Source organism: Elaeis guineensis, chromosome 2 (genome assembly GCF_000442705.2).
Source record: "Elaeis guineensis isolate ETL-2024a chromosome 2, EG11, whole genome shotgun sequence".
Classification (NCBI taxonomy): Eukaryota; Viridiplantae; Streptophyta; class Magnoliopsida; order Arecales; family Arecaceae; genus Elaeis; species Elaeis guineensis.
Window position 1 is genome coordinate 19138376 of NC_025994.2, and position 27136 is coordinate 19165511.

Genomic DNA, 27136 nt, shown 5'->3' on the forward strand with positions numbered 1-27136 from the left:
CAGCATAAAAGACACGAGATTCAAAGAGATAATCCTTCTTACCAAAAAAAAAAGAGATAATCCTAAAAGGCGAGGCATGCTGGATCATCGATGATATCACAAGTCCTTTTTCCAGACATGTTAATGAAGGTCTTCTGAATTTAGGTTGATAAGGTAGAATTAATCTTATCCAATGTGAAGATCTTTCCACCTGAACCACCCAAAATTTAGTTATTTTGAGAGCATGCACTATCACACAACCATTATGCTGGCATATAATGAGATCAAGATAAAATTCACAAACCAATTAATAACACCTTGTTTATCAATTGCAGATAATATGCATTGACAATGTTTGAAATATGAATCATTGCTCACAACACCTGCTGCTTACAACGGGTGGCAATTGTTTTTAAGGTCAAAATTTTGGGTAATATTTGATACTTGGAAACATTAAATGTTTTGCATAATACACTAGAAAAAACAGAATATCAAAATTACCGCGCATTTTCGCAATAACAGCAACAATGTTCAGCACCTCTCAGAATAGCAATTGAAACACAGCTCGACAGATGACTATCAAATGCAGAAAGTACTTTAAGATGAGGTTGTGTCACAGGCATCAGTTCATTCCTCATCTGAACAGTTGAATTTTATAGAATGAGACTGCAGATCGATCTGTCCTCCCTTATAAGTTCCACGCTTCTTCTTGGTCTTTTCATGTCTGAAGTCCCTGTAATAACATTAAAAAAAAATGATAGATAAACATTTGCATGTTACCAGGTATAATCAGTCCTGCCCAAATAGGGCACCAACTCAAAAAATCCATGAAAGGAAATACGGTCAAAATATATGCAGATCAAATGGAGGAAACCCTAGCATGATTCTGAAAATTTTCCAATACTTCATAAAAACCAACAACCGTGTCAGAACACATCAATAAATGACCATGGCTGAAACCCTAAGATTCAAATTAACCATACTGACAAAAAGCAAGGAGTTAAAATTGTTTACAGGTAATTCCAGCATAGATCTGATTTAATATCTTGGAGAAAATTAATTTGTGATGCCAGTAATCCAGTGAAGAAGAAGAGTAGCAGCAGAAATAAGAGACACAATAGAAAGTAGGGAAGAAATAAATTGAAGCAATTGCAGAAGTAAAAAAGAAAGAAATAGAAGAAATAGGGACAGAGAGAGATAAGAAAGGCCAAACATGACCCAAAGAAATTCTTTCATTCATCAAGAATAAATTATGTAAAATACATTCTCATCCAACCTTAATAGCCCCTTCTCCAGACTTCACATGACTTGCTTCCAATTAAACTAGGATTCTTGATAGACAAGTAACGGATTCCCAAATATTTCTTAAAAAAGTATTTGGAATCGCATATATAACACCTAAGGCAATAAAAAAAATCAAATCCTAATGATCTCATGACTTGTCCAACCCAACAAACACCTAATGCAAGACTCTTTAGCTACCAGTTTCACTAAAAATAGGCCTTTTAAACTAATTCTAACAATTACCTAAATAAAAATTTGGAAAATAAAAAATTGAACTGCACTTTCTATTCACCATCATTCGCTTCTGCTATGCAGATCTCCACCTCAAGATCTTCATGATGTCACTCATAAGCTCAATCCATCATTGAATCTCCAAGATTTGATGATAAATGACCACAATTTTTGTTTGGAATCGCACCATTGGTTGATTGGTCTGATGTCCATTGCTTGACAATCAACCTTTTGGATCATACTTCTGATAGCGATCTTCATTGAATCATAACAAATCAGTCAATAATGGGTCTTCATATTGCTCAAGCTCTGTCATTGCCTTTAGGGTTGCGACTTGATCTTCCCGTGAGTGCTCCTACAAAAATCTTCATCATTGTGAGCTTCTACCTTCAAGATACATAACAGATCATCATCTGCAACATGCTCAGTCAACAGATCTTCAAGTGCAACATCTTTGTATAGTTGACCTTTATCATATGTTCTTCACATTGAGAAGCTTTGACTATAAGCTCTTCATGAAGTGATTCTTTAGCTTTTTTGTTGTTCTGAATCTTGTGTTTTTCAACAAATAAAACTGCTATAATTTTTTGCACTGTACTCCTTGATGTCACCATCATTGCTGATAGATGTCAACCTATCATCCATCTAGCAAAAGATATTCACATATTTGACATTCTCATGAAGAAGTCAACTCTCAAATTCAACTCCCTATCTGATAGCATGATGAAAGGGAAAAGGAACAAAGAGAACAGAAAGGGATCGAGAAAAACTAGAAGAACAGAGGATCCTTTAGTTCCGATAGCAAATTGATCTAGCACAGTAGGGGGTTAAAATAGTTTAAAGCTAATTCCAGCACAGATCATATTCAATATCCTGCAGAAAATCATTTTGCAACATCAACAATCCAGTGAAGAAGAAAGCAACAGAATTAAGAGTAATAGAAAGCAGAAAGAAATAAAGTGTAGTAGTAAGAGAAGAAGAAGAAAAAAAAAGAAACATAGAAGAGAAAAGGGATAGAAAGAAAGATAAGAGAGGTCAAAGCTGACAAGAAGAAATCCTTTCGTTGATTCAAAACAAATCAAGTAGAGTGCCTTTTCATTCAACCTAATAGACCCTTTTATAAACTTTTCATGACTTGCTTTCCAAGCAAACTAGGACTCTTGATAGGCTAGTACTAATACCCAAAATACTTTCTAAAAAACAAAATTCGAAATAGCACATAACCCTATGTAGAAAGACACCAAAAACAGTCAAAAATCAAATCCTAATGATCTCACGACTTGTCCAACTCAACATATACCTCATATAAGACCTTTTTTCACCAATTTCACTTAAAATAGGGCTCTAAGAGCACTTATATAAATTACCTAAATAAATATTTCGAAAAATATAAAAAATTGAGCTACATATTTTCTATTCACCATCACATATGAACAAACCTAAAGAGTGTGATTTGTCAATTTACATATTGAACAAGTTCTTTTCCTTCTCTTTTCATCATAGAAAATTGGGTGGACATAAATTCTTGTCTTAAGGGTCTTAATACAACTAAATTTCACTTTTGTGAGTGTATAAGTTAATTTTGAATTTAAATCATAAAATGAGTATGAATTGCCCTAAGTGGAACAGAAGCAAGGCAGCCAACAACTTTACCTTTTACATATAAATGGTTAAATTCTTAATTTTTTTAGTCAATCTTTCATATGCTGATGAACCCAAAAACAGCCCACAAATGGTGATCAGAAGTTTAACTAGGACTCAGTAACTTATGACCACCCAAAATCAGGTTTAACTTACATAGCTAAACATTGTAAAAGGTCCAACATAGTCCAGCAAGGTGCATGAAACCCATACTCATTAATATACACCAAGTTATCCCATACATTTTCCCCACCTATACACACTGACACACAAACACACATACGCGCGCGCACAAAAAAAAAAAAAAAAAAAGGAGAAGCCCAACTACTAATGCAACACGTGGTTTGTCAACTGCTCACAAACTCTAGGAGGAAGGAAATAATAATTAGGAAGCAAAGTAAGATAATGTAACCATGCCAATCATCCCATAGAACAGAAAAGTACATATAGCATGAAGTTGCAGTGCCAGTCATGTGTCAAAGCCCATTTCAAAGAAACTGGTTCCCATGCCAATGCAGTGGGGCACAGACTGGCAGATAACAGAACTGTACCTGACTACCTGTGCAGCATACCTTGTCCAGCAACATATGTACCATACAGTATAGCCAGTATGTATGTCACCAAGACTCATGCTAGAAAGATTAAATATTGAGCTTTGCAAATTGGCAAAAAGGAAACATCTTCTATATTTAGAAGTTTTTGTTTTTCACATCCTGTCCATGAAAAGAAAACAAATCCCATGGACTGCCGGGTTTCAAGCCAGCTAACACTAGGCTTTCAATATGATCACTTAGATGCAGCCTCTTTGTAGACTAGAGATGGATTTAGACTTCAGGACTGGTTTGATTTTGGATCAGATCAAACCACAACAACTTCCTTTCAAAATTATGGAGGGTAAAAAGCAAAGAGAAATGAAAGAGGAGGAAAGTGATATTATGCATTTAGGGAGAAGAGGAAATAAGAAGACCCATGGCTTAATGAAAAGAATAAATTTCAAATTCATTTGCCTACTTATCCAAATAAATCAGAAGGATTCATATATAAACCCTAACTATTTTCTAACCAATTAAGATTTGGCTACCCCATGAACATGGCAGCCCCTAGGGATTATAGGAGAGACGAACAGGTGGAAGATGGTAGAAGTTGCCCATCTCCCTTGGTCCGTTCTTTACCCTCTTGCTTTCTATTGGCCGACCCTGCTAAAGGGTGCCATAACTTAATCCCAAGGTGGTGTATTCAATTGGTCATTAACAGATGTTGCCACATCATACAAAAATCTTGATTATTCAAACTTGAGACTAGAATTAGATGGTCTAATCTCCACCATACAATTAAAACAACAACTGAACTGAAAATAAAACCCCAACAAAAGATTTAAAGCAAATTTTCGCAATCCAAGGATGCATAGTACAATCACATTAATTACCAATTATGACAGCTGAAAGGTTACAATTATTGACCGTTCCAACAGATATGGTAATGCTATTTGCCTAGGTAGCCCTGGTAAAATAATAATTATAACAGAGTAAAATGGGTAATAATAGTGAAACAACAGTTTCATTGACAAAAAGCTTGTTCACAGATTATAGTATCATTTTTTTATCAACATTTCTGTGTATTTATAAAAAAGATTAATATTAAGATAACATTTTAGTCTGATAAACAGCCAAAATAATAAATAGCGTCCATTCTAACAAAATAACAGCTAAATGATGGCTATATGCAAAAGGTCTTGGTATATACATGATACATAACCAGAAGCCATAGTAATCATCATAACAGCTGCTATTATAGTATTGCAAAAGATATCTTAGACACAACTTACTTGTGTCATAATTAAAGGGGATTACAGGAAGGAAACAGAACAAGAAATAAGGTTAGCCTAAAAACCACCATGACATAAGATTTATGTATGCAGAGTATCTAATTTTAAGGAGAACTAATATGAGCCCTTCAGAGTTCATTTTCAAGCTGAATTCAGTCCAAGAGATAACCTGCTAACTAATTGAATGTCATAAATTATGATAGGAAGAAACCTTAAATAAGGTGCAATCTATGATTCAGGATTTATCGAAAAATTGACCAATTATTTATGAATGAAACCTTGCTCATCGTGAAGAAGTGAGATATTTGTTTTTTGACCAATTATTTATGAATGAAAGCTCACTTATCATGAAGAAGTCAGATATTTGTTCTAATGACTCACCAGCAATGTGAATCAAGTCCCTATATGTGAAAACAAATATTTCTCATCCACTTGAATGTATTAATGATAGCTTCAATGAAATCTAAAGACTTAAAAAACATGCTTGACTTAAAATTTTTCTATCTTTTAATAGGCTAAAGAACTAATGTCCTGGATTACACATATAGGCAGCCTGGCAAAATAAACAATTCCTAAAATCTAAAACTGGATTTTAAGGAACAGCATAAACACATACCTTCCTCTGACTTGACCGAGAATATTTTGTGCCTTTGCACCATATCCATTTTCTGCACCATCCTGCCGAAGGATGCCAGTGGGAAAGTTAGGCATATGCTAGACCTGGTAGTTACTGACAGAATTTTGATTAAAATATAAAAAAAGGAGATTACCTTAGCCCAATAAGAATTATCTTGAAGTCTCTTATCAGTAAACTGAACTTCATCCACCTTCACCCTTCGAAATGCATTGGTAGTTTTTGGCTGCAAATGTAGCAACAGCTTAAATAACCTGAATATTTCCTTTAGCTACAAGTTTCAGGATATGAGAATTTGCTGATTATAATAGGCCTCGAGAATTTACTGATCACAATTTTTCTGAAATCAATTGCTTGTAATGTAAACAAAAACACAATTAAAATTGTACAAATACCAAGCGGCAGTAGGTGACCTCAGTCCATTCAGTGAGGTATGAGTTGTTGGATTTTAGATCTCACCGGCTCAGAGCAAGGAACTTGGGTTTAGCATTGATGTACTTCTATTTGAACATTTTGGGGAGAGGGGGGTGTGTTTTGAACTAGTTGGAAGCCTTTTTAGGGTTGGTTTGCCCTATTCGACTCCCCAAGTGCAAATAAGGTAGATGTGAAAACGCAATCCGTGAAAAACTGATGCAGGGATTCAGCAATAAGATATGGGTGGAAAAATCTGTAAGCAAGGTTTTACTATTTTTCTTAAAGCAATAATTGTTCATCTTGCTTAAAAATATTGTGTACTTATATCCAACCTACAACCAAAGATCCATACCATCTCAACAAGTCCATATTAATTAACAAGCACTAAATCGATATTAGATCACATTAAAAGCACAGAGTAGCTAGATGTCCCATCAGAGTGCACAGATAGTATAAGTGTTTCTTTCTTCTTTTTTTTTCCTCAAACAGGCTTTTGGTTGGGGGGTTTATTTACCTGTGAGTTCCTGATACAGCTGCATACTGTAGCCTTGTTTTTACAACAAATGCAGAGAAATAACTTATATAAAGCAATAAGAAGAACAATGTATGTACACACCTCTGCTAAATTCTTTTCTTTCTTTATTGATGTTGATGAGTTGCCACCCTCCCTTGTTTTCTCTTCACCATTACCATTTTCCACTTGATGTCCTACTACCTCCTTCTGTGAGTCATGTGTACAAGGTTATCTTTACACTTGATAATACCATCAAGTTGTTCACCAGAACGTTTAATATTCTCCTTGTTTTCTTCTGTTTTCCTCCTTTTAGAAGGAACAAGGTGCTCATACTCTGTCAAAGACTTGTGAGAATTTTTAAGGGTCCCTGTTTCCTTGTAATCTTCAGTAACTTCAGGTTCGATTTTGAATGCCTTGTCCATCGGTGCCCCATTTTCTTCATGGGCCAATCTTTTTCTTTTCTTGGATTTTTCCTTCTCATTTTTATCAACATTATCTTCAGATACAGGGACATTTTTCTTCCCTGCATCTGATTTTCTTAGATCTTCATGAGATGATCCTCCATCTACCGACCAGAGCTGATGGCACTTTCAGATGTTGATTTGCCTTTCCTTTTCTTCTTACGTTCAGAATCTTTACCGTCTAATGATTCCTTGACACCAGCATGCTTGGTCACAGAATCCAGTAGTTTAGAATCAGTATTGCTCTCACAACCTGCAGAATTTGAGTCCTCGCAAGAGAATCAAAGATTTGTTTGGTTCTCTTTTTCTTTTCATCTTTAAGTTTGGCAGTTGATTCAGTGGATTCCTTGGTCAAAAACTTCAATTCCTCTAATTTATTTCTAACCACCTCTTGAAATTTTCCATAGTCACTAGGCTCTGATTTCTCACTATAAGAATCAGAGACCATCTTGTGTTTCTTCTTCCTCTTTTCTTTTTCATTATGCCGTTTTGACAACTGATTTTCATGAACATTATTCTCAACTGTTCCATGACCAACCTCCAGCTGACTCTTTTCAGCATTTTCACCCAGTGAGTCAGAAGCCAATTTCTTTTTCCTTTTCTTGTCTTTAGTTTCAACATATGAGCCATCAGCTGATTTCAACTTCTTAAAGTCTGTCATATCATCCATACTCGTCGACTCTTTCAGGTTCTTCTCTTGAGAAGCTTGAGTATTTTCAACAGAGCAATCTTCAAAAGTCGGCCTTTCTTTTTTCTTCTCCTTAGATTTTACCTGTAACTCATCCACTTGTTTCTTTGATATCTTTTCCACAGTACCAACAATTCCATCAGAGCTGTTTGCCAGTCCAGTTTTAGATATCTCAGCTTTTGCACCAGCATCAATGTCATCACTTTTTCTTTTTCTTGTGTAGTTGTTCAGAGACAACATTATAAATATTCCTTGCTTCTGCTTCCGCAGAAATACCAACTTTTTCTGAATCTGCAAGTTTCACACATCCAGAATCAGACTGACAGCCAGGAAATGTAAGGGAAAAGAAAACGAACACATAGAAAGAGAAAGCCTTTTCACCAAGTGCCTAGTTCGACATCATGGTAACACCAAATAATATGTAGACTTTGGTGTAATGCATAATAAAAAGGAAAAAGACTACAAATACAGGGACCATGAATCACAATGCAGGACGTACCTTTCTCTTTCAGCCAATCAATGCTCACTTCTGCATGACCTTTACTGCAAAATGTAGAATATTCCAAAGTTTATGAGAATGAATAGCATATCTTTTTAAGCATATGGTGAAAGTACAATAGAGTACATCAAGCAATATCTTTTTCCTTTTTTCTATAAAAAAGTAGAGTGCCAGTTAAGCATCTTGCAGCATGATAAATAAAGCAATCTGGAAGACCAGATGGCTCGCTTCAAATCGTTCCTTTCAGCCAAAGAAGCAGTTGCTTTGGTTAATTTAAATGCCAAGGTGCAAGACTAAAGCAAAGACTGGTTAAGCAACTGATTTAAGACAAGCTAGATTGGTGGGTAGCTAGCAATACAAGTTTGCTCATTTTTCAGCAATCCTATGATTAGTTCAGATGAGGCGACATTACATCAGAGAGAGTTGATATTTTGATACTGCGAAATAGAAGTGACTCTTTATGCCAAAGAAAATGACTTTTTTTTTTCAGATTTCTTATTGCTTAGAAAGTTGAGTTCTTTTCTTTCTTGGATGAAGGATGACATTATTTCACATAAAGAGATGATCATATTCTTAATCTAAGCAGGATTTATTGCTGATTCATGTTACATGTTACAAGAGAAATGAAACTCAACCATCGTCAATTGCACTAGAGCTAATGTGAACATGGGCATTCAGAAAGAATTCACATGCTCCAACATATGTTTGTCCATGGAGATGACCATACTCCAAATCTAGGCAAAGGTTACTATTGATGTGCATGTAGGGACGTAAACGAGCCAAGGTTGATTGAGCTTGGATCTGATCAAACGCTAGGTTTGAAATTAATTTTGAGCTTAATTTTGAACCAAGCTGAATACGAGCTTTACTGATGATCTTGAAAATCCTAAATCGAGCTCAAGCTTGAACAGAAGCTTGATACAAGCTTCTTTTAAAAACCGGATTAACATTTCGGGCCCGTTCTTTTGTGGATAAATATTATGGGAAAGTTGATCAACTTTCCAATTGACTAACTTACCTATGTTGTCACGTTCTTTAGGTGGATAAATCATTTTTCATGAACAATATTTACTCATGAAATGGAGGGAAAGTCTTACCCACATAGGAGGTGGGTAAGTCATTTTCCCATCAAAAGAAAAATAATCTTTTTATTTCATTCCTAATATATCCTTAACATTATAATATAATATAATATAATATAATATATATATATATATATTATATATTATACAATATATATTATAATATTTAACATAACATAATATAATATATTATTATATTATATTATTTATATAATAAAGGATATTATAGGAAATATGGATAGATTTTAGCAACTTATCCAGAAAAATAACAATGCAAAAGAACATGGATGATAAATTTCCGAGCCATTTTTCAATGCATAAAAGAACATGGATAAATTATTTTTTTTCTAAATATTGCTTGAAAAATACTCACCCAGAAAAATATAAATTCCTGGGTAAGTTTTTTTACCCTCAAAAGAATGGGCCCTTAAGGGATTTAAAAATTCAAAAAAAGTTCAAGCTTGAAACAACATTGATAATGTGGCTGTTGGATCTATGGCTAATATCTAAACTTTATGTATGTATGTGTCTGTGTATATGTGTGTATAACATATGTTTTTTGAAGCCTAATCAAGTAGAGCCCTATCGAGCTAAGTCTACTTTTGGTTCAGCTTGAAATTAATTTTGAAACAAGATTGTTGGCTCAAGATTGGTTCATTCAGCTTTGAATCAAGCTTGAACCGAGCTTTTTAAGCCGAGCTCAAGTTGTTCAGGTCATTTGCCACCCCTATGATCATGTAATATGTTACATAGATTGTGTAAATGCGTAAAATCAGAAAAATACTAAGTTCTCCCTCTGGATATGAATTTCAATCAAATTTAAGGATCATACTCTCTCTCAACCACTTTATGTTACTCTTGAATTCTATCTTTTCCAAATCATATCCATCAAAAACCAGTTAAGTTAGTTCAAATAACTTGTAATATCAATGTTATTTTTTCTAAGCATGCATTTGAGTGTTTCTGCACATCAGGCTTTTTAAAAAATTGGATGTAGAGGAAAAAAAATCAAATGTTCCACATCTATATTTGTTTAAAAAGTTGAACATAAACTCAGTGACAAGGAGCTAGAAGATGTGGAACTATGCAAAAGCCTTAGTCCTATTGCATATAGCTTTTCAATGTTAAAGACAATGAATCAAGCTTTAGTGACAAGGAACTAATGAGACTATGAGCAATAATGAATAACACAAGAAACATATAGTTATGCAAAGACCAACATTAACCTGATACCTAAACACCGTGTAGAAAAAAAGGAAAAGACATTCATACAACATAACTATAAAAAAGCACTAAAATTATAAGAATTGATGATTACTTGATGATCTTGCACATGAAAAGAAAAAAAGGAAAAGGGAAAAATAATGCCAGAACAGCCATTACAATTCCACATCCCTTCAAGTCCTCCAACAAGAAGGATAACCATTGGACAGCATTGAAGGCCTCACTATGCAATCAATCTTAGGCTTAAAAGGGACTACTTTAATCAATGGCATTTTTAACCTCGACTAAATGCTTCATTGCCTCCAGTAGAAAAGAATGCCACCCTTCTCTCTCTTAAAGGTAGGAGTGAGCAATCCAAGGGTAGGTGCCTGCCCCTTGAACATCTTGTGCAGCAAGGTCTTATTCTTCTAGCTTTGACAAAAGATTAGGATCACAGACTATGAGTTGGGGCCCATGGTAGAACACCATAGCTCCAATGCAATCATTGGAGATGCCAACCACAATTCGGGTTAAGGATCATCATATTGAAGAGTGGAGTTGTTAGGGAGAAAGTGAAGTTGCTAAGGAAATGTTACATAGGCCATGGTCTCATAGGGTTGGAATAGGAGCTAGAGAAAAGGATGGGGAAGAAACAAAAACAGAGTTTAGGCTTTTAACGTACTTGGTGTTGGCATAGTGCAAGGGTGGCATTGTTAGGTCTGTGGCTAGGTTGCTGGCCACTCAAGATGGATGGGAGCAATAGCAAGGATGTTGGAAAGAAGCGGTCCAAGGCGCTTAGGATAAAAGGAATAGAGATAAAAGAGATGGAATCGAAAAGGAAAGGGTTTGACCGTTCACCATCTGAGATTTACGGTTTTTCTTTAATTTTCTTTGTACCAAAGTGGATACATCCAAATCCAAAAAATAAAAAATGATCCATATTTGTGAAAGTTGAATTTCAATATGTCGATCCGTATCTGAATTCAGTTCAGTCTAACATAGAAAGGCTTATTTGAATCTGGCTAACTTTTGATATGAATATATGCAGATATAATCCGAACGATTCTCAATGCAGTGAAAGCCTGCTGAACACCCATTTAATTGGTGTATAAATTTTAGATCACAGAATGAACAACAATTGATGCAATTTAGTTTCTCTCAATACTCTACTGTCATTCTCTACAAAAAAGGGTAATATCTTCTTACTTAGTTACTTAAATCTTCTTTTTCCTGTCTTTCAGATTACTCGTACTCCTAATTGTTAGGGAGAACTAATTTTGACTTCTTATTGTTTATGCAAAATACTGTTGTTCAAATAGACTAATGTTTTATTTTCTCATGAAGCTCTAAAGTTACTGAGAAAGCATGAGTACAAGATATCATTCTCTTAGTACCTTAGCTCCAAGCACTTGCTCAATAGGTCATCAAAGTTCAAAATAGATGATTTCCAGCCATCCATCTGCACCAAAAACCATATTCCCTCATCTACTTAGAAAAGTAAAACATGTTACAAAACAAAGCAATGTGGCTGAAAAGATGCATGCAGTGACAAACTTATGCCATATTACAAAATACTAACTCTGTAAATATGATATGATGTATGTGCAATAGGTTTGTTTGCATTCCAGGCAATCATGCTTGCAAACTATTTCCTAAGATTATAAGGTGATGAGTGCTAACCTGAAGATTGAATAGTTAATGTATTTAATAAACAGTCGAGTGATGAAGTTTTAAAAAGGTAATATTTCATAATGTGCATATAAACCAGTTGATAAAACGACAAGTAAATTTAGCATTTCTGTAATTGGCTTTGCATGTACAAATAAGCAACCAAAACTATTTAGGTTCAATAAAAATGCACAAAGGTGGAAGTTTGTATTGGTTATAGCAAAACCAAAACTATTTCCCAGACAGATTGGGGTTTCCTAGGATATGAGTTTCGGAAACAAAGTTGTTTGTTTAAAAACATTGCATTCAAAAACACTAACCAGAAAGAAGAAAAAATTGGTGGCAAAGACTAAACAGGTGGTGGGGGGTTAATTTCTCTTGACAACAAACATGAGGGGGAGAGACAGAACACTAGCTCCATACACTTCATGGTCCACACTTTGAACTGATGTGGCAGCTTCATTTTTTTTAATTATTTTTTGTTTTTTTTGGGTTGTTACTCACGTCTTTGCAGCTGGAATCTTCTACTTAGAGTGGTGTACCCACTTCAGAATCTCCTCAAAAACTTATCCTTGCACCCCCTTCCTAAGTGTTTTCTTATTATTTTTTTTTTAAATTTGCTTCCCTACACCCACATTGGACCTACTCTTGGTAACTAATGCTTGCATCAGAGTTTTGGTCATGAGATCAATGTGCATCGAAGATCTAATTTTCATATGGTGCCCATACTTCCATTAGTTTGAGGATCCCAAGAGTCCATGTCACAATGAAGAGCTCTAGTGGTGTAAAGAGACTTTCATGTTAAGTCATTTGTATTGTTACCGCAGCAGGTGGTACTCATGGCAGTGTAACATAGACTGTTTGTGGTACTGTAGTAGCAACTTATTAGGAGCTCTTGCGTCTTGTAGGTTATTTATGTTTTAATTGACGGCCAGGAAAATTTTGTTTTTATTCAAGAGTCAGCATTTAATGTTTTTAAGGGTTTGACTTTTGAGTCCATCTAAATGTTGTAATCTCGGTCCCTTTTTTTTGGGTACATTGTAATCTTTTTTTTTTTTTTTTTGGTGGGGCGAGGGGGTGGGGTGTAATCTTGGTCTTTGAGGGACAGCTTTTGAGTTGGTTAATTGAAGAGAGAGGAAAGCCAAGGCAGGGTTGTCCCCCCATAGCTTTGTCATATTCTTTCTCCTTACCTTTTTTCATTTTTCTCTCTTCTTCCTAGTATTATATCTTCCTGCTTCTATTTTCTGCAATTGTTAACTACTGAACTATAATCTGACTATATTTCTATTCATTAAATTTGGATTGCAGTACTTGATCCTTTAACACCACCAAAGGCCTTGCTATCCATTATTAACCTTAGAAATAGACTTCAAAAGCCTTTCTCCTTCCTCATAAAACTCTAATATCCCTTTCTCTACAACCCTAATCCGTTGTTTCAGGATCCACCATCACACAAAATAGCCATAACCAGTTGTTATCTTACATCATGAACCTAGATAAGCACTAACTAAAGAGGATGTAACGTGTTGGATCATAAATTTGCCTTTAATGAGTTTGACAAAACAACCTACATGGTTGTGAAAATAAAGAACTAAGCCTTTTGATTGTTATATCAGAGAAATTGATCAAACAATATGAAAAGAGTTTCTTTCAATTTCCATAAAGTTCATTTATGTCATTCATCACAAGGCCCTAGTTAGAGAAACTAGTGGAAAGCCATGTAAAACTAGTTTCTTTGTTGCATCTCCATGGTTTCCACATACTTTTGTGTCCATTTTTTATAACACATTTGTTTGGTCCATGATCATCTTGCTTATTTCTAGCACTAGGGGCTTTCCTTGTCCATAATTTCCCATTTATTGCTCTTTTATTATTTTTTCACATCGGGTTCCTTCCAACAATGAATAAAACTAGACTTTATCCTTAAAATTGACCTGTTATTCTTCAATAAAGAATATAAATTTTAACAGTTCAAAGTTCACTTAACTTTTTCCATAATATGTCCTATACAAATCTGTCAATGACAACTAAATTCTTATCGATTTAAGACCATTGATTACATCACCAGAACATGACTAGATGTTACTATGATGTTACAATTTAGAATCAGCAATTCATGGAAATATGAAGAAAAGGGGCATGTTTGATGTTGCTTCTGCTACATAAAAAGAGGAAAAATCAGAAGCTAGATTCTCAAGCCCTTCCCCCAAGAATCTTTTTGTTTTTTCTTCATGTAGAAGCACTTTTCATCAAGGTTTGCCATCTCAATATTGAACCTCCTACTGGTACCATCCTATTACACTGTCAGTATACAATATGGTATGAGATGGCAATGCGTGATAAGTGTCACTATGGTACGACATTACATACCAATACTGTACATTATACTTGGTATGGTACGAGACTATGCGCCAATATGGTATGATACACTATGTACCATATGCTCAGTACCGTACGATATCGATCGGTACGATAAACCTTGCTTTTTGTATAGTATTATGCAAGTATATGGTACCAATGCCAGTACCTGCACCAGTTGGCCAATGATATATGATGCCATGCTGTTCAGTTTCAGCATGTATCGACAAAGGAAAGCCAAAAAGGGGGGGGGGGGGGCAGAGGAAGAAGAGAGAGGAAAAGGGAATGGGAGGAAGAGGTAGGAGAAAGGGAAAAGAGAGAGGGAGAGGAAGGGAAGGGCCAAAGGAGGGCTAGAGGAGGGGTCCTACCCTCGGTTTCCCTATTTCGAATGAAACAGGGGTAGGGGAGGGGGGCTTTTTTATTTTTCCAGCCCTCGGCATCCTCCAGCCCTCCCCCATCCCTCTCTCCCTCTCTCATTCTCTTTTCCTCTCTCTCCCCCTCCTTGCTGGTTTCTTGAACCGAGGGGCGAAATAGTGCTACTCCACCCTCGATACGACTCGATACACCCCAAACCGAATGATTAAAGGCAGTCCAATATTCCATGGTGTTAGCAAATATTCTATATTTGGAAGTGCTTTTTTTGCTTTAAAAGTGGCAACAGCACTTTTGAAAACAATACCGAACAAATCGAGAGGCAATATCTTTCAAAAGGTACAAAAGCAAACACCACCATCAAAAGTCCTAAGAAAATAAATACAAAGTAATTCCTTAGCTGCATTTTTCTGTAGGAATGCGGGGTATATAACCATCAAATGAATGCAACAATATTACCCTACATAACACATACTAAATATTGACAAATTTCTGCATTGTTTCATATTTCCAACATTTCTTTCCTGGGAGAGATCCATCTCTTCCAACCTCTCATTCCTTAATCCTCCTTTTCCCATTTTGCAGACTCTCTTGGTCCCTAAAAATTTAGTGTTACTTGGAGATTGGCACTGGTGCCAAGCATCAAACTGCTTTCAGGTATTGCAGATGATAGACCCTGAAAATCTAGGTGCACTGCATGGCCACAATGCAGAAGTCACACACTTATACACACATACATACATATGTAGGTATGTATGTACGATATTAAGTCATCATTTTGATGTTGTCCAAAATGAGAAATTGAAAAGGGGAAATGGGGAGACAAATATTGTTGAACAAACAAAAATAATAGAACAACCATTGGGTTGCAAGTTGTTTAAGTTAATTCTTATTGAAAGAAAAAAGGACACTTAACTTCAAGTGCACAATACTTGAAGCCAAAAGCTCACCACATGACACTCCAAATGCAGTGCAAGCATTAGCGCTTTTGCCAATACTACCAATAAGACAGTTCAAAATAAAGTGTCCAATTGTGTCATGTCATGTTCTACCGTGCCCAAGTATCCAAAAGTGTCGACATTTCCAAAAACCTTAAAACTGAAATGCCGAAGTAACATAGCCTAAATCAAGACCTTTATATTTTCCTTACATTTTCTTTCCTTCCATAAAATGGGGAACACACTTCACAATCCCTAGATGTTTGTAGCACCACAATGGTATCTAAAACCAATGCTACTGTGAATTTGCAAAGACATGTTTCATTAGAGTAAATTTGTCCCTGCATATAGTTTTTCCACTATGCAAGGTCCAATCAAAGGAATGATCCAATAATGCACCCTTTCCTCCCTACTACCAAGTTATAATTGAATGGAAACCAACGAAATATTTATAATGGCAGCCGCCTCTAGTCTAGGTAAGGAAATGAGTCAATATAGCTCCAATCCAGGCTGGACGCATTAAATCTTCCTAGTCCAAACCTTTGAGAACGAAAGATAATTTACTTAGGATAGCACCTAATCTTCAACTACATCACCCCAACTGTAGTCGTTTTGTGACTTAATACGATATTATGTCATTTCTAATATCACTGGCTCCACGGAAGATTGTGCAGCCCTTGCATCATATCATCATAATGAATATTGTGATAAGAGTAAAAGTTGAATAGTAACAAACTTAGTAGAATGTTAGCTAAAGAAACTATTGAATGGTTATAGTCCAACATATGGACTGGCAGGAAAGATAAAAAAGGAATCATGGGAGGGCAAAGGGACTCCTAAAAAATTTTGTCATGGAAAAGCAAAAAGAGAGAGGGAAAAGAAGTGCCTTCATTTCGGTTGTCAATGTCAAACCCCTTAGGTTTGTTTGGATACTGGTTAAGTGGTAAGGGACAGTTATTTGTTTAACTAGCCAAACACCATCAAACAAAGTGATGGACAATGTTTTTTGGTCGAAGGTTCAAAAAGGTAGTTAACTTGGGTGATTTTTTTTTTTTTTTTTTTTTTTTTTTGTGGGGGAGGGGGGGTGCAAGGGGATGAAATAAACACCCAAAGCACTCTCTCTTTACTTCTTCACTTTTTTCTACAACTATATCACACTGACCATGGGAAAACCAACCAAATAATGAATAACCTTATGCACTAGTCCGGGGTGGATACACAAGATTAAATCTATTTGGCATCAAAACAGCCTTAATGGGACAAATGCTAATTAAAGATGGAACAATGCCTAAGGAAGGCCACCTTCTTCCTTGCAAACACTTTGACATTAGCATAAAACCATACAATTTGTCATATAAAATGGACTAAAATCATTATAATTACTATAAATACAAATGATGATTTCTGGTTGGGTCATCACTAACCTACACTTGAATTGCTAACCTTCATGCTTGGGAACTCAGACTTGACCACATATCATACAGAAAAGGCATACTCTAACCAAGTCAAGTACTCAAGGTTGACCAGAAAACTTACGATGTATCCTTTGAGCTTAAAGGCATTTGTAATTACAATAAATATTATAGATACATCAATTGATTCTACCTTAGAATGTTGACTTGACATTTATTGACAATCTTTGTAAATATCACGCCACAAGAAGTATGAACCCTAGATCAGATCATTTTGCTTCCCACCCTTCTTCTAATCAAACAACCATCCACCATCAAAACCTTGATGATATGAGGCCACTTTTTATTTCAATTAAATACATCTTTATCCAACTTATGAAAATTTAGGGCCAGTTTAGCATCATTCTTGTGGTGTTTTAGTTTCTATACAATTACTAAAATATGATATAAAGATAGACATGGAAAATAGCATTTGCACAAAACTCTAGATATTCCTTGCTTTATTTTCACTCTTTTTTTAAAAGAAATAAGTCTTTACTCCCAAAATCTCTAAAGATTCTACAAAAATTGCAAGAAAACAAAAGGGTTTCATCATAGAGGGCATTCAGGCTTATTCCTTTTCCCCCTTGGATTTTGAAAACAAAAACAAAAGACAAAAGCACTACCAAATAGGCCTTGTAAAAAAACATCTCAACCAACATCATCAAGTACTTTATTCAAAAGTCAATATTTTCTTAAAAAAATCCTGACTTCATTATTGTGGTAAGCATCAATACATCCATAATAAGTGATTAGAAAACATTTACGCACATATGCTCCATCATATGTGGAAAATCTCATAGTTGAAAACAGTTGCCTCAATGATTTCCTATAAACTTTGACAGGTATTCTAGAGACAATCTGACACCCTCATGAAGTAGACTTAAAGCTTGTTGGATGTGTGAACCAACCATCCTTGAGAAGCATAAAGATGAATGTAGCAAGGATCAGGGGAGCCCGCCAACCCCAATGTCCATACTCTCAGGGCTGCAGAAATCACCTTCTAAATTGATTCTGCAATCCATAAAATATTATAAGGACTGGCAAGTTCCACTGAGCCGTCCAACTTTACATCTTCTATGCCTTTCAGAAAGCAACAACATTCACTGTTGGGAGACATAACAAGATTGGTTAGTTCAAACCAAATGAACTCTTAAATGCTTTTCAATATCAGACATTCTATAACAGTTGCCACTCTGACACATGGATGTCAACTCACAGACATAAGGTTCAAACCTGAATGAACCCTTAAATGCTTTTCAATATCTGACATTCCAGCCAGTTGCCACTGTGACACATGGATGTCAACTCACAGACACCCTTATGTCTCTGAAATGTTTTTGACATGCCTTAAGGGGCACACACATACATAAAAGAAAAGGAGGCCCCTGGAGGTGGCATTGCTGTAAATGCCACGATACATATTAGTTCTTCAAAATTTGCATTCAACGTCAACCAGCTCACTATTCTTTTATCCCCTTATCATAGCTACTGTGATATCTCGAAGAATTGTTCATTTCAAATTGTTCAATACATAACATTCCAGCATTATAGTTTTTCTATCATTTTTCCGATCCTTGTCACTAAATCACTAGACTGCGAGAGTAGCACAGGTTAATACATTAACCATAAATTTACATTTTTACAAATTAAAAAAAAAAAAAAAAAAAAAAAAAAGATATGACGACCCATCTCATATAAACCATAAGTTGATGGGGCCTCATGGGTTCACCAATGCACCTCATGGTTCCCTCCAGCAGTTATAACAAGCAACTAAATTAACTATCCATCTAAACCAAGATTCTTGGCAGACCAACTGCCGTGTAGAATCATTGCATTGAGCCTTAAATCACTAAAAAGAACGAACCACATCAGCTAAAGAGGAAATTTTGTCTGTAAATAAATGATAAATTTCAAAAAAAAAAAAGAAAATCTTTTTCTTCAGTAATCAGAGGACGGGAATGATCAAGGATCCTTAGAAAGAGGAATACCTCAAGCTGGACTTCGGACTTTAAGGCAGAGAGGGTTTTGGAGAACCCATTGCTCTCAAGGAAAGCGGCAATCGATCGGAGAAGGATTTCTCTCCCCTTCCCCTTGCGGGGGCAGCCCCACCATTACTCGCCCGATCGAGGTCTAGGGTTTCCGGTATGCCGTCTGCTAGCGTTTCCAAGGACCTCTTCTTCTTCTTCTTCTCCTTCTTCGCCTCCTTATCCTTCCTCCTCTCCTTACCCTCCTCCTGGGTCGCGACGGCGGTGTGGGTTTCGCCCATGATTTGCTGAGGAATGAAGGGGATCACCGACAATGTATGGAGTCGCCTGGGGCCTAAAAGCATCTAGCGAGGGAGCAGGACAACTAGGGTTTAGCAGTAGAACAAAAATCATACGGGGCGGGCACTGTGGCCCATCATATGGGGCGGGCATAATTTAATGCCACGTTTTTTTTTTTTTTTTTTTTTTTTTTTTTTTTGCATCTTAAAAAAATCTAAAAATTAAATACCTCCAACTAACTGATTCATAACTGAAATAATAAAAATAAAAATAAAATATATACCTAAAAAAATCCTTCATAACTGTCCATATCATATTTCTTCTTCATTAAGTCTCTTCATCCATTATCTTTCACATCAAGCTATTTTTCCTATTACCACTGAAATCTGAAACTCGATTGGAAAGGCAGGAGTGGTGGCGTATCCTCTCAGAAAAGAGACCTACAAGATAAGTCCTGGTCGGTATTGGTTCTGGCAAAGATCCTCCGACGCTCAAGTCAGATCTTAAAAGAAAAAAAAAAAAGGAATGCTGAGAGAGATGGTACGTACGTACCTTCAGGGTTTTCTAGAGATTCTTTTGTAGGCAAAGGCTAGAGAGTCATTTTGGATAAGTTATGTAGTCGATTCAGGTATGATATGGTAAGATTTTCGATCAAAATTTTCGAGATCAAGTAGTTATACATGTCTTATCTGTTCCAGAGCCAGTTAAATACTGCGGGTGCTTTTGAATTTGAAATGAAGGTGCAGATTGGATTGGACTAGCTTCTTTTGTTGAGACTTTGGTGTGGTCCGATGGAGATGGATACTGAAGAAAGGAAGTGGCTGGAGCCAGCTACATTCAATAAGACAAAGATCGATGAGGACCGAAGTATACCTACAGTTGAAGTCGGAGATCGACTAGTTTAGGTGTCCAGACGTCTACAAATGTCGAATAGCAACTACCATGGAGACTGAGACAGGCTTGAGATTGAAGTTAAGATCGGTTGGACTTTGGTGTTCCACTTAAGAGAATCGTCAGGAGTCAAGGATCATTGGGTTCTAAAGCTAGGATCAGAAAGTCCTGATTATGTACTAGATCACTTCATGCGGCCCTCCCAGGGATCTGAGAGACATGGGAGGGATCGAAGATGAAGGAAAAGTAAGGCAATACTATGCATGCAATTTCAAAATTTTTGCAGTAATTTATTAGATTAAATATTTTAATCTATTTTACATGCATAAAATTTAATCTAGACTACCATGCTAAGAACTATGATATGATTTAATGTGAATATAAATTTGAAAATAAAAATCTGCATTGATCTAATCAATACTGCAAACTAGATTTAACCCTTAGATCTGTCAAAACTAGTTTAATAAGTTCAAAACTCCTTGTCAGATTGTGGATTGCTGATCTCCACAAATATCTTTAGTAGGAGAGAGTTTTTCAGGTTACTGCAGTCGCACGAAGACGTCCGATCTCTACAGATCGTCCACATGAAGATCGGTGCAGATCAGACTCCTCGAAAGTGCTAGCTTACAAGGATCTTCAAAGGCTGAACTCTTCTTCTTCTTTTTGATCTCTTGGATGCATCAAAGGAGATAAAAAATTAGAGGAGGAAGAGGAAGAGAGGAGAGAGCTCTGGTAGAAAATAAAATCAGCAAGCAACAACCTATGGGGCGTCAACTATAGGACCCCCCTTTAAATAGCAAGGGATTAAGGTTTTGGGTTAAAGGGATGGGCTCCAAACTCTCCACACCAAAATCAATTTTGGCATCCCAAAAATTTCAGAAAAAGGTGTTGGCGTGAGGAAGGGATCTGGTATTTCTCATGCCAAAAAACTCTTCAAAGAATTTAAGGAAAAAATATCTTGGCACTACCCTTCTTTCCAAATATGAAAATCTCTTTCCTTCTTATCTCCTTATCTCTAATTCGGACCGCATTCAAATTAGACAAAAAATAAGGTTATGACTCATCATGCTTTGTCACCCAGTCTTATTGTGCCCTCTCTCTTCATGCCAAAAATCACACACCAAAACCAATTTGGCATTGAGAAGAAGAGGTGGATCCAAGGTGGCGCAAGGAGAAGAGATAGAGTCCATATTGGCTTGGACTCTTCATTTTTGATTTGATTCTAAACCAAATCAAATCTGGTTTGAACCAATGATAAGAATAACTCAATTTAATTAGGAGCCCAATCATATCAATAAATTTCTAACCCAATTAGAAATTAGCTGAGCCCAAATCCTGATCTAATCAGGAACAAATTTTTCTTACAATTAGGCTTGATCAAATCAAATCCAAATTAAGTCAAACTAAATCCAATTCAATTAGACTTGATCTAAAGCTCTTTGCTCAATCAAATTGTGTCAATTAGTAATCTAATTGCTAATAAATCTTCTATTAACAGTAGAGTTTAGTCCAGTGAAATTTTTCTCAGAGTTTATTTTCAGTGGGACTCTTCACTAGAATCACAATCTAATTGGACTCTTCAGCCATCAGATCAGACCATATCTTCTAATGTGTGTGACCCATAGTTTCGAATCTAAGCTAGTAATATAAGAATAATTTTTTATACTAATTGATGTAACCATCTAGCAATGAGATCCGATGTCCGAATAGGTCGAAAGATTGCAAAGCAATATTCTAGAACCTACTGATGTGTGGTTACTGTATAATTCATCCCTTTGATCTTAATGCTCAAGGTGATCTAAGATTTGACTGTCAATCTAATATAATCAACCACATTATATTTCAACCTTTCAAATCCATCACATGGATTATCCTGATCAAGATTTTACTAAATTGAAATACATTGATGCATATCTCTTACTTATTCAAAGGGTCAATTTCATCTTGACTCATGCACAACTTGATAAGTACTTGACTGCCCAGTAATCTTCCATCACTGAATTAAAAATTTAGATGGTCCAGTACTAAGGTACAGTGAGTTACTTACAAGTCATCATGATGATCTCAAGTCGGAGGGACACTTATATCCATACTCCTCACGAACTACTTTTGACAGCAGAGTGCTCAATAAATAATCACATTCGGTGAAATGTACTCCGATATTCCACCTGCATACCATACCAGTATTTCTATACTCTTTGATTAAGAGGATAACCAATCCATATGAACACAAAACATATACTTGATGTTACTATCGTCCTATTAATAGCATATCATTTGACATGAACATATTTTAAGGACTAAATGATAAATTTTTTTTGTCGATTAAATATAGTCCTAAGACTTCATCACAACATAGAGTTCAAATAAGATAGATAAAAATATGATAAAAAATTAAATAATTTTTTTAATAAAATTTATATATATTTTATAATTATGAGCACAATCGTCAATAGTCTGATGATTGATTTTGGATATAATTTCTAACAGAAGAGACATATCTTCCTCTGGGGTCAGACATTCATCTTCAACAACACTATGATATCGGCCCCATAAGCTTCATCACATACTTGATTCATATTTTTGGCTTAGATAATAGATTACCCCCCAATACATGCCCCTACTTCTGAGTTCGGTTCGGACAAAGAGAGTATATGAGTAGCTAAAGACATGCTATTGTTGCTATTGAAAGATGTCTACAACCCTTGGGTGGAATGAAAAATCACATCAACAAATAATCATGACTATGGGAAGCGAGCAGTTGGAAGAATTCAAAGGATGGTGTGCCTTGTTTCTGATGCAAACATTAATGCATCGACTATCTTTACTATTGACCAATGAATACGTGCCAAGTGTTGATTATCGGATGGCTAAGTAAGATTTGGTATCTGGACCGTTTTGTCCTTTTGTGCCTATAAAAGGAGTTTGTACTCCCTGCTTTCTTCTTTCATACTTTCAAACTCTCCCAAGCCTTTCTTCTTTTCCTCCAGTTCTCTTCTCTATTCTGAGAACTCTTTCGATCGTCGATAGCTTTCTTTGAACCATCATCCTTATCTCTTGTGTCATCGTAGGTTGGTCTTCTTTCTTCTCTTATTTTTTTCTGTCTTTTTTATCTGATTGCCCCTTCTTCCTTTATGCGTCTTTCCTTTCTGTTCTTTTCTTTGCATCTTCTAATGGTGGGTTTCGGAAGTCTTAGTGAAACTAGTCTTTTGGATCATCTTTTTCTTCGGAGAAAGCTCCTGTCGATGTAGGCAAAGGGTGCGGTATTGTACCCTCCTTCATTCCTGACACAATCAGATCCCAGTTGGGCATGAAGGATCTGAGTCTCATCCATGCTCGATATGGGATCCCGATTGCTTTCGAATTAGAGTCTCCTAGACTAGTGATAGGGTCGGTAGTCCTCCTCTCGATAGGATCGATTTGTATAAAGAGACCTTCAAAGCCAGACTTAGGCTCCCCATCCATCCCTTTATTATTGAGCTCTTTCACTTTTTTTGATTTCTCCCTTTGTTCTGTCATTCCTAACTCCTTTTGTTTCATCATCAACTTTCTTATTTTTTATTTTAAAGCCGAAGTCCATCTTTCTCTTTCTCTTTTTCGATCATAAAGAGGCATATCAATGACTGGTGGTATGTCTCTCCTCCGATGGAGGTCTCTATTTTGATAAGGGGGCTCCTTCTTTGATGCATGGTTGAAAGGATCATTCTTTTTTATTTCAGATCCTTCTGTTGAAGAGTGAAGATTTCTATATTGGGGTCGATTGAGGGATTCTACCTTTCAGATTTTGAAACTAGGAGATGAAGACTTAGAACGCTCCGTAACTTTAAGAGGATACAAAATTTTTCTATTAAAGGATTTGTTATCAGAGCAAGCTCTCTTCAGTGCTGGCATCAGTCTAGCTGACCACCAAGGTGAGGATTTCTTCAATATTTTCAATGCTTATTTTTCTTATTTTTATGGATACTGACTTCTTTTTTATTGTAGAAATCAAGCCTAAGAGCTAAAGAGCTGAAGAGAGGTTCGTTGAAGAGGAAGGCACCCTCTTCATCCACCGATGTCTAGAAGAAGTCCAAGAAAGTGGTCCTCTCCTATTTAGGTGGGGGTTATTTCAGTTTCTCCCCTCCAGACTCAATCCCCAAAGCCTGTTGCACACCCTACCCCCTAGATCGATTCAACCCTGTAAGGTCAGCCTCAGTCGGGGGGTCAATAGAGCAAAGACAAGGTTTGGGTTCACCATCAATCTGAAACATCTTTGACGATTGGAGTACCACCAATAGCTTCTTCTAAAAATGCTTTTTGATGCTGGCTTGGAAAAGGTCGACGGAGAGAGCTCCACGAAGTAGCAGAAGTGGATGGTATCCTCCATAGTCTGAGCAAATTTTTTCTTACTCTTATCTCTCTCTTCTCTCTTTTCTTTTTTCTCTTTTTTTTAATTTCTTATTCTTTGTGTACAGATGGATCATTACACTACTGTCCTCATCAACAGACTGAGTGATGCCAAGAGGAACTGACCGAAGTGTATAAAAAGTGTGAGATAATCAAAACTTTCGAGATCAAGGCCAACGCCAATGCTACTAAAGCCAAGTCAAAGGCGAAAGCCACAGAAGCCGAGGTCACTCACTTGGAGATGACACTGAAGAAGATCGAAGCCGACTTGGCTTCGAAGAAGGAAAGGCAGTTGGAGGTGCAGGCTAAAGTCACGATGCTGCACCTCCAACCGCCGATGTTGAGAAGAAGGCTAATGATCGGGTTGCTGAAGCTGGCGCACAGCTGTGGAAGCCTTCCGGCATCCAATGAGTTTTCTAAGGAAAAATGTGACTTTGGTCAGAAAGCCTTCAACATCGGTTTGGACATCTGCCATCGGAGAGTAGCTGCATGCTTCTCGAAGTTAAAATTGAGCTTCCTGGATGAGGAAGAAGAGGAGGAAGAAGAAGGAGGGGCCGAAGGAGGAGTTATAGGAGATGGGGCTTCATCTATCGAGACTGCGAAGGGCACTCTGAAGCTGCTCCACCTTTAGAGGTTGTGCTTGCATCCAATCCTATCGAAGCTACACCAGTTTTGCTACTGCGAGTGGAGTCAGAGCAACCAGTTGTAGTTATCTCAAGCTCCTCCATCGATCTTCACATCGAGGTCGGAAACATTTAAATTTATCTTTTTTCTTTCTTTTCCTGCAATGTAATGAAAAATTTTGAAATCAATAAAAAAGTAATTTTTATCCATGTTCCTTTGTTCATGTTTGCTTATGATGTTTTTCTTAATTGGTTCGGTGTGATTGTTGCGATCATGTATTTGTACAATATCATGCCAAATGTTTGCTAACAGTCTCGCCTTTAAGGGTTCAATTTGAGAATCTTGAGGAGGACCTTTATTGGGCTCAATGAGATACTGCAAAGCAAAAAAGAAACTCTAAAAGATGAGAAAAAGAATGATGAGTCTTCGACAAAGATAGAGCATTTAAGGTAGTGTCTGAAGCAAACGGATAGAAAATATTTTGTCGAAAAATGTAGATTGATCAAAGAGTGTGATATATTCATGAAGTCTGCTGGGAACACTAACTGAAGGATGGGGGCAGTAGAAGTTCTCTACAACAAACGATTGCTCAAGGCTCAGGATAAGATAATAGGGCTGAAATACACCATAGCGTCGAACAAAGCCACTGATGATGCCAGGCCAAATTCAGCTGTCCAGATCAATCAACTTCAAGGCAATCTGCATTTGGTTGAGGGCTTGATTAGAGAACTCAACCAAGTAGTGGATGTTGAGAGATCGATAACTGATGTTTTTTGATGTGAACTCATTTCAGTCTGATAGATCTATGCCGACCTTTCAGCGGCTTTGAGCAAAGATAAAACTATGATGACTGAACTCCGTATCAAGCTTGTGGATAGCACGATGGTGGTCCATCATGCCAACGCCACAATTAGGCTATGGAGGATCAGCTTGCTTCGACTCTACGTGATGTGACTCTTGTAGTTGTCGATGCATCAGCCCAGGCAGTGACGTCGGCTCTGAGGAATGTAGAAGTTTGGTCAGACGACTTTTCTCTGAAGTCGACTCTAATCTCAACACCCTTAAAGATGGTGGAAATGTCAAAGCTCCATTGGCTAAAGGTGGTCCTCCAAATGATTGTCAAATAATTGATGTACTTTTTTGTTCTTTTTTTTGTAAACATCTGTCTTACGATTTCTATAGCAAGTTCATTAATGAAATAAAATTTGAAATTTTTATTTCACCTATGTTCACTGTGCCTTGTTGGTTGTGTTATAGTTTAGATTTAATTGTATACGATCCTTACATTGAGGGATTTCATGGAGGTGCTCGTAAAGCGACCGTAGCTTTCCCTTTAGGTTTGACTTTGTCTATTACCGAAGTAGGTGGGCCGAGGGTCCTCGAAAGTTAGCCCTCATTTGTTGCCAAGCTGATGGATTGAGGATCCTTGTAGGTTAGCCCTCTGAAGGTCTTTTTAGGTTAGCTTCGCTTCTCATATGACTAAGATCTTCATGAGTGTTGACTTGTTGAAAAGCGAATGACCTTCGAAGATCCTTATAGATCAGTCTCTGCTTCTTAGTCATTGAGGTCTTCTGACGTATAGTTTGGATCAATGAACATTGGGGATCTTTGTAGGTTAGCCCTTATTTTTCTCATGACTAAGATCTTCATGGACCATTAGCTCGCTAAAAGTGAGCGGTCTTTGGGAGTCCTTGTAAGTTAGCCCCCGCTGTTAGCCATCGAGGTC

General features: G+C 36.6%; 1 protein-coding gene across 1 annotated transcript; it reads right to left on the reverse strand.

Annotated features, from left to right (window-relative positions):
- Positions 1-464: 464 nt before the first annotated feature.
- On the reverse strand, positions 465-19635 carry LOC105058795 (uncharacterized). Its single transcript, XM_010941844.4, is given in 12 exon segments — positions 465-712; positions 5577-5638; positions 5731-5820; positions 6625-6746; positions 6749-7096; positions 7099-7254; positions 7257-7879; positions 7881-7962; positions 8171-8214; positions 11850-11914; positions 19234-19355; positions 19358-19635. Coding segments are annotated over 12 exon segments (2037 nt in total). The 5' UTR covers positions 19575-19635; the 3' UTR covers positions 465-606.
- Positions 19636-27136: the final 7501 nt, after the last annotated feature.